At 35.0% G+C, this 8,592-nt stretch overlaps 1 protein-coding gene and 1 long non-coding RNA gene across 2 annotated transcripts in view; both read left to right on the plus strand.

Moving 5' to 3' along the window:
- Nucleotides 1-211, plus strand: part of LOC119696064 (contactin-associated protein-like 4) — a 192,190-nt gene extending 191,979 nt beyond the window's left edge. Inside the window, exon 21 of the mRNA XM_038125580.1 lies at nt 197-211. Within this exon, the coding sequence (XP_037981508.1) occupies nt 197-211 (15 nt within the window). The remainder of the gene's footprint in view (nt 1-196) is intronic.
- Nucleotides 212-292: 81 nt separating this feature from the next.
- Nucleotides 293-3,913, plus strand: LOC119695491. The gene is made up of 2 exons (XR_005255233.1): nt 293-415; nt 3,851-3,913. It is a non-coding gene; the product is annotated as an uncharacterized LOC119695491 (long non-coding RNA).
- Nucleotides 3,914-8,592: the final 4,679 nt, after the last annotated feature.

Here is an 8,592-nt window from a genome sequence, read left to right on the forward strand (position 1 = left end):
AAAGGGGGAGGTGTGGCTGCATCTGACTGTCTTTTCATTAAAGTCAGACAAAAAGGAGATTCAGTGAATCTGCATATGTTGCTGCAACTCAGATATACTCAGAGGAACACAGGTTAATTATTCATTTATTCTTCTGACACTTTATTTTGTACATTTGCACTATGATTAATTGTACTCTGTTCCCTTTGATTAACAGAAAACAGTGATGTAGACGAGGAGACTATGAAGGCAAACTCTCAGGGGTTTGTTGGCTGTCTATCTTCAGTGCAGTTCAACCACATTGCTCCTTTGAAGGCTGCACTGCACCACAGCAGCTTAGCCCCTGTCATTGTAAAAGGGCGTTTCACTGAATCCAACTGTGGTACTTTAACTGGAGCTGACTCAACATCAAGTGAAACAACCCATTCATTTGCAGGTAGCATATGGTTATCACTTGTTCTGATCTCTGAAGCAAAATCCAAATAGAATACTCATGACCTGAATCGCAACTGACTTTTTTTTTTTCCATGCGGGTTAACATCTCAGGAGTAGTTTGTAAATAATTCTCTTTTATATGTACTTACTTCCTTTTCTCTAGCCTTTCTCTTTTCATCTGAATGTTTACATTTTTCTTTTTATCTCTGCAAAGTGTCATCTACATTGATGTTCTATGCATGCTTATTGACCCATACTACTGCCACTGTACCACATGTAAATGAATTGTAACTCTGAGAATTTCTTTAAAAAAGTCTTCTATTTGTCTGTCATTTTCTTCTTTTTTTTTTTTTTTTTCTTTCTGCTGCAGATCACTCTGGACCAATAGATGAGGGAAAGCCCTTAGCTAATGCAATCAGAAGTGACTCTGCAATTATTGGAGGTAATAGGGGCTGTTACAAATCCACAGGAAACTTTTCTTTCTAACTATGAATCTGTCAGTGATGAAGTGAAGTCAGTTTAGTTTTGTGTGCATACAGAGACAAGTAAAAGCTCTTTACTTTATTACAGTTGGTAGACAGATAAAAGTCAAGCATTGTTTTAAAATACAATTGATCACACACTTCTTATTACATAAATTTATGCCGTGTTACCATATTTTGAAACATTCTGATGAAAAACAGGGCAGTAAGGACAGAATTTCATCCTGCATAATAGTGGTGTCTACAACTTAAAGTGCTTGGATTTCTTGTGAAAAAAGCATATATTTAAGAAAGAGCCATAATTTCTTCTTGACTAAACCAAAAAAATTACCTTTTGCTACAAACTCATGTTTAAAATCTTTAATAAATCTGAACAAGAACGACTTTTTCTTGAGAATATGAGGTGCCACTGCTTGAATCAATCCTCTGACAGTCTGAGGAAATTTCATCCTGGTTTCCTGTTTGGAAGGCAATGTACTCTTGGAAAGACTCACTTGTGTTGATTTACAGCTTAAAATGCATGTTAAAATAATAATAATAAAAACAGTTATTGTTGGTTTGAAATACAATCTCTTCTTCATTTTCTTCCTATTTCTTTTGGACATTTTTATCAGGCTGAAATAAAATTACAAATCACCATTCATAAATTTTTTTCAAAATCCTTTTTTTTTTTATCAGAGGAATAGAGGAAGAACCATGTAGAATTCAGTAACTTCTGAAGTGAATATGGTGATAATCCCTTTATTGTTTATGCCTGTCAGAAAGCATAAAGCTTGCAATAGATGTGTGTGCTTAAAGTACAGGACTGATACAAGAACCTGATGTACAGGTTCCATCACTATGCCTTTCTGGATGATTGTCCATCTCATATGAATCCTATATGAAGGACTCATCTCATATGGATACCCACATGAAATCTACCGGTTCTGTCTCTCTCACTTAAATGAGAAGTACTCAAGTGAGCCTCAATAGGGTCAGTTTGAGGTTGGGGACCCTCATCAGAAACTCAACTCACTTTACCAGTATTGAAATATGTGTATGTCTCTGTCAGTTCAAATTTTCTTTCAAGGCATAGTATCTTCTCCTGTGACAATCATCCTTTGTGAGAATTTCTAGGAGTATTTCTTCTTTTTGGGGGAGCTGAGGCGATAAAACTTGAAGATGAAGTTTTGGCAGTATAATTCTGTTTCAAATTGCATAGATACTTTAACAAAAAGGGCAGTGGGATGAAAAGGTCACCCCCTCTGTCTTTTAAATTCTGAAAATATTTCCTTTCTTAGAGTTTTTATAGCCTCATAGACAAAGGAAATAATGGAATTTAGTGGAATGAAACTGTTCAGGCTTTTCATTTAAGTTAAAATTGTTTAGGTCTGTGAATAGTTGAGTTAGTATAAGAACCTCTAGTCAAGTTTTGTCTTCCATTTATACAGTGATACCTGCTATGGTCACTGCATGCAAAAGCACACTGCATGACAAGTGATCTTTAAGAGAGTAGTATCAAAGATACTAAAATGAGATTATTAAGCCTAGAAGCTTCCCTGATTGTAAAGTGATACTTATTCTATCACTTTGGGGATTTTGTATACACCAAATGAGAATTGTACCATTGATTTCAAGGAAGGTAAGAATTTAAAAATATGTTTTCTGAGTTTTTTACATGTCTAGCTTTGTCAAAACTTGCTTTACTGTTTCAGAAGATTAATATTTTTTACATAAGTGTTTGTGCATAAAGATCACTATGTACTAGATAACTTAGTGTGGGTGGGGATTTTTAAGTGTGCTAACAACAAAGCATTTTTTTAACTTCAAGCTATAATAGGTACAATCCTTTTTAGATAATAATAATAACAATACAATCTTTTTGTTATCAAAAACATTTGTGAATTTGGCACTCACAATTTTTCTACTGCCTCTGTTTGTTTAAAAGTCAAAACAAAGCAAACTGTGCAACATTAAGTAAAATTTAAAGTTTAACACCCTTAAATGAATATAACTGAGAATGGTATCAGTTCAGCTAATTCAGGCAAAACAGGTTTATAGAAAAGTCCTTAAAGGGAGCATCTACTGTGACTGAAATAAAAGAATGACTGTTCTAGTTACTCTAAATAAAAACAAGATTTACTAAGATTGCAAAGTCGATCTCAGAGAAGGATCTAGTGTAAAACCTTTGTATTCCTACAATGCTGCTCATAGTAGAGATCAAGAAAATTGGCATGAACCAAATTTTGAATGCTCTGTTTTTATCTACAGTGCTAAGGGACTAGGTATTTTTATTTTTCTTGCAGTGATGATCAAGTTGTGCAACAGACTGTCCCTTCGTCTACTGAGGCACTGCATTACAGCTGTTTCCCAGACTGCTTAGTGTTCTCTCCATCCCAACAGCCTAGTCCTGTTTCCTACCTCTTTGAGAAACATGATCCATTTCCCTTCTGCTTCACATCTCCTCAAATTCCTCTCCTGCCGATCTTCTGACTCCCGAAGCTAAAGTCCTAATTATGACTTAAGGATGAATGAGGAAGAGAGGAGATGGGCTGGCAGTCTGTAAGGGCCTGCTTATCTCTGAGAGAAGTATCTCACCTTACTGTTCCTTATCTGCAGTGGCTTGAGTTCCCAAACCAGCAGGGATCTAGGCCCTGATAGTGAAGGAGAAAAAGAAACCCTCTTATTGAAAATAAGGCCCCTAGTGGTTTTCCATTCAACAATTTCAGGAATTATAATGATCTGTGGGTATTATATTATTATTAATAGGGTGCAGAATTTCAAAAAAATCATCATGAAACTTATACTAAGAGTGCTCTTTCTGATTTGAAAGCAGCGATGTCTTCTCATTTCTCAGGCTTTCCTGTAAGCCCTTCCACTATGTGGTGTAGTCATTCCTTCGTCCTGCTCTCTGACTTACGTGTTATTATTTGTCTGTCCTTTCTCATTACCTTTTTTCTCTTTTCTTCTTGTAGGTGTGATAGCAGTTGTCATATTCATCCTCCTTTGCATCACGGCCATAGCCATACGCATTTATAAAAAAAAAGGCATATACTCAAAAAATGAGGCAAAAGGATCTGAAAACGAAGACAGTGCTGAATCTGCATTGAAAAGTGAGCTCAACATGCAAAACACCGCCAATGAAAATCAAAAGGAATACTTCTTCTGATTGTTATTAATGATTTAATCTAATGTAATGATGTGACAGTCTGACTTTCTTGCTAAGCCAGGGGGCTCTCACTGGGCAGAAAATGTTCTTGTGCACTAATCTAAATGCAATGGATTTGAGACTTACTATACTTGATATGTTCAGTCTCAGTGATTGCTGTAGCGGGCCTCTTTAATTTACATGCATTCCTTAGCTATTATACCGTAAATGCATTTTATGTAACAGTGAATTAGATATTGTAACCAATTTCATTGTTGGTAGTTTCCGACTGTTCTAATGTGACCTTCTACAAATGAAGTTTAATGTACACACCGAATATGATTTTTGAATGGGAAAATTCTTATGAATTTATTCCTATCCTTTTCCTTAACATTTGATTGATGATTTTTTGTTCAAGATGAAAGGTAGATTCTAATACTTTGTGTTACTAAAGAAATTCTGCTGTGCTGCATTATGGTGATCCGTCTTACTTCCTCAAACTGAAAATGCCTTTTGAGCTGCTGTTGGCTGGTGTCAGCATCTGCTTGTGAGCCATGGCATTTGATGTCCAGAACAAACTGTATTTTTTTCCCCTGGGATATGACTGATATCTTCATTATCCCTTCCTTTTGTCAGGCTTAGCAGAACTGACGAGTGTACAGTGGGTTGAAATATTTTAAAATCTCTTTTGCAGTAGATTTTCACTTATGGTCAGGTGATGGCACCAAGAGACTCATGCACATTCTGGGCATTTTGAATAAAGCTGGGGAAAAAAGGCAAGACCTTTGCTTGGAATGATCAAGTAAAAGACTAACAATAGTTAATTTGTCAAGAGTGGAAACATCAAAAGATGGTCAAGGTTATTACTGTCCCTGGAAATTAGTGATGATGCTTCTGTCAAGAAGTAATGCTCAATGCACGGTTTGGGATGTATTCTCTGAAACTGTTTTATCTATGATTTGCTCCAGATGAATTTTTTTCAGTGTTATAGAAATTATACAGTGTCTGCCACATGAACACTTTCATTCTGCACTCTTAATAGTACCTACAATACCTCTGAGAGAAAAGGTCTGATTACACCACTCAAAATTAAAAAGGTGCTTACTATGCTGAAAGAGTAAATGAAAGCTATTTATATTGTACAAACAAATTCTTAGATATGAACGCTAGGTTTAAGTTGTCTAAAAAGGAGATTGTAAGACACCAGAAGGTGTCTTACTTTAGACACCATAGGGTATCTGAAATACCCATGTGGCCTGATGTGAATATCGTAGATTCTAGAGAAGGTATGTGTCTTTTGGTAGTAGGCATTATAAATGGTATTAGATGACAATGTTTAGGTAACTGACCCACACAAAGCATTTTTGGTTTTCCCCACTCAGATGACTGGATGTCTGGAGCTTGGATCTGAGAAAACAAACAGGATTTCTGTGACCTTGTAGACTTGAGTTTGAAATTTAAATATCTTCTAGAATTTATTTATATCTATTCCCATTGAAAGCAATGAGAACAGTCATTGTTTTTCTATTCAAAGAATCAAAGCCAGACCCTAGATTGTGCAGTATAGAAAATGTTTATCATAGGTGCCAAACAACATTATAAAGACATGGAAAATTAACACAGTATGCCAAAACCCTTACTATGTAAATTTCTTTACATAGATGGTAATTGTAAATATAAATGTCCAGCAAATGTTTTCATTTAAAACTTATTTTCTTCCATCAGTGTTTACTTTCTTTTTTCAGAATTCTACCATTCCTTTCTCCTTCCTTCTATACAGATTTAACTTAATTTTTAAGAAAAAATTATTTCCTTTTTGGAGGTGCCTGGATGCTCTGCAATCATAAATTGTTCAGATTAGCATATAGTGCATTCTTGTTTTCATTTTTGCAATTCTGTTTGCATCTCTGATAGATTAATCAGGCTGAGGACCCAGGATCAAGAGCTGTATCCATGTTGTGTATTTGACACAGTTTGCTTCGTGGTAAGAGGTCACCTTTAGGAAGGCCAGAGAACTATTCTCAATAAGTGATGAAAATATCCTCATTGTGGATGGGAAGTGGTGGAGGTGAAAGCCTCACATGAGCCATGACAAGAAGATTTTGAAGTATTAAGTTTACTACTTTGAATCTTCTCATCTACCTACTTTGAAGTGAAAATTATTACTCCTTTTTGAGGCTGTGACCTAAATTGCATTAAATTCAAGAGGAGCCCTCCCATGGACTCCTCTGCAACCAAATGCTCTGCATTTCAGGAGGTTTTCCCTTTCTGCTATAGACCTGTAGACCTCTTAGTGCCACTTATATCAACAGAGTCACCTGCAGGGGTGTGTCCCAGTCAGTTCCATTCTTTTTATCATTATGGGATGTACTAACAATGTGGGACAAAACCTATAAGACGATGATTATAGTACACCAAAGCAGATATTTTGATTGAATGATAAAAGACAGGTTGTCTTTCATCTTAACTCTCATATGAGAGTTGCTCATATAAACCTAATAAAGCCTAAATTTTACCCACAACAAGACAAGTTGGAAGAATGTAAACCTAGCTTTTCAATCATTTGCTCTTGGTTTTATTGCCTTGTAAAATTTTATTGTGTGTCTTCGTGGAGAGAAAGTTCTCTTTCCTTACTTTGTTTTGTTCCAAATGAGTACTTTCTTCCCCTGTTCCTCAGAGTTTTTAAAAGGAACAGGCAGGGGAAAGCTTAGTAAAATCCCTATTTCACAGACTAGATAAAAAAGGGAGGAGGATAAAAATGCCTGTATGAGTGGTACATTATTTCATTCAAAGACTTCTTTTAAGACATTTTACTTTGTGAGGGATTCTAAGAGGGAAAAGATATATGGATTTTGTTGAATGAACATCTGTAGATTTGTAGAATAAATCAATTACATCTCCCTGAAGATGCAAATGCCCATTTTCATCCATAGGAACAGTGATCATATGTTTGTCACCTCAATCTAAAATATACATGTTTGAAATCAATGAAGCAGCATTTTTCATTACTTGCTGCATTTCTATGGGGATAAAAAAATGGTGGCACCGAAGTGCGCTAAAATGTCATGGAACATTGTGCTGTCCCTTTTTGATTCTCTATTCCATTGTGTGATTTTCACCTCACTGTTAATAAAGACTTTTTAAAATAAAGTGAGGAAAATATTTTTTAAAAGAATTTGTATTAAAAAGTTTAAAACTGACAACAATATACTGATTTTTTTTTCAATAGTAAATATATGTAGAAGTGCACATAATATATTGGTGAGTGTGGTTATTTATAGATACTTTGCAGCATTAATGTGACAAATTTGCTATGTGTTGACACATTTTCCATGGCAAATATATTTTTTCTTAAGTACATTAGAAAATAAACAGCAACATGTATGCTGGTACATTTTTAAAGTTTTGTGTGGGCTCTAGCTATAAAGGGCTTATAATTATTTATGTACTCAGCATTTAGCATATAAATATGATTTATTTAGGTTTTGGGAAAACATTTTACAATACATCCAGTGTTGTGTAAATGAAGAATATGTTATAAAATAAGTGCACAACTTAACATGAAATGTAGTCACAGTCAAAATAAATTTACAATATCGTTATTCATGGCAGCGATGTACAAGGAAAAAGGCATGTAAAAGACAAAATTTCTTTAAAAAGTATCTGCATAAATTCAGAACATGCAACTATTGCAATTTAGAAGGGGATTGATAAGAAACTATCATTTTGAAATAAAATTAGTTACTTTTAGAAGCAATTGTAGTTGTTTACACTGAAAGCAGAGATGTGCTTGCATAAGCTATGTGATGCTACAGAAAAAGAATGTTCTTTGTAACAAAAAATATTTCCAAAGTCAGAAAACCTAATTCTGAAAAAGCTTGTGCCCTAGTCTCTGAGTGCAATGCACATTCTCTGGAGTAAATATGCAGAAACGTGACATAATTTTTTGCAGATTGAGCACCTCATTCTGCAGCCAAAAATATGGTAATTCCTTAGTGTTCCTGAACATTCAGTGAGATTGTGCATTATCAAGGAGGAAGAAAAGTTAAAAATCTTTTGGAAACTAGTGCTGACTTAAAAGATACATGTGTAAATGTATGGAAGTAGTTTCAATGTTGGGTTTTTTCTCAGTGCACACGAAATGCTTAAAAGAATACAGAACAGAAAGGATGTACCCTTTAAACTTCCTCTATTTAGAGCATTCTCCCGGGGCCTTTTGATGGTGGTGGTAAGAGAAGACTTTAATGAGTCTGAGTACAGAAATTCTGAAGCTGCTAATTTGAGAAAGAGAAACAAAATCACAAAGGTGTTCATAGACTGTGCTTTGCTAAGAAGTCACATTCATCTTTATTCTTGAAGGATTGTCTGAAAAGTAATTTTTGAGCTGGCACTCAAAATTTTTGAGCTGGCACAAAAATTTTTAAAAACTGGCACTATTCTTTGGATACCATCCCCAAACCTCTTAATCTTCGCTCTTCTCATTTTTTAGAAAGGAATCAGACATCACAATATCATTGCAGAGAGACGGATGCCATTATATCAAACACTCATAAAAGTGTGTGGCATAAA

The sequence above is a fragment of the Motacilla alba genome, chromosome Z (assembly GCF_015832195.1).
Source record: "Motacilla alba alba isolate MOTALB_02 chromosome Z, Motacilla_alba_V1.0_pri, whole genome shotgun sequence".
Taxonomy (NCBI): domain Eukaryota; kingdom Metazoa; phylum Chordata; class Aves; order Passeriformes; family Motacillidae; genus Motacilla; species Motacilla alba.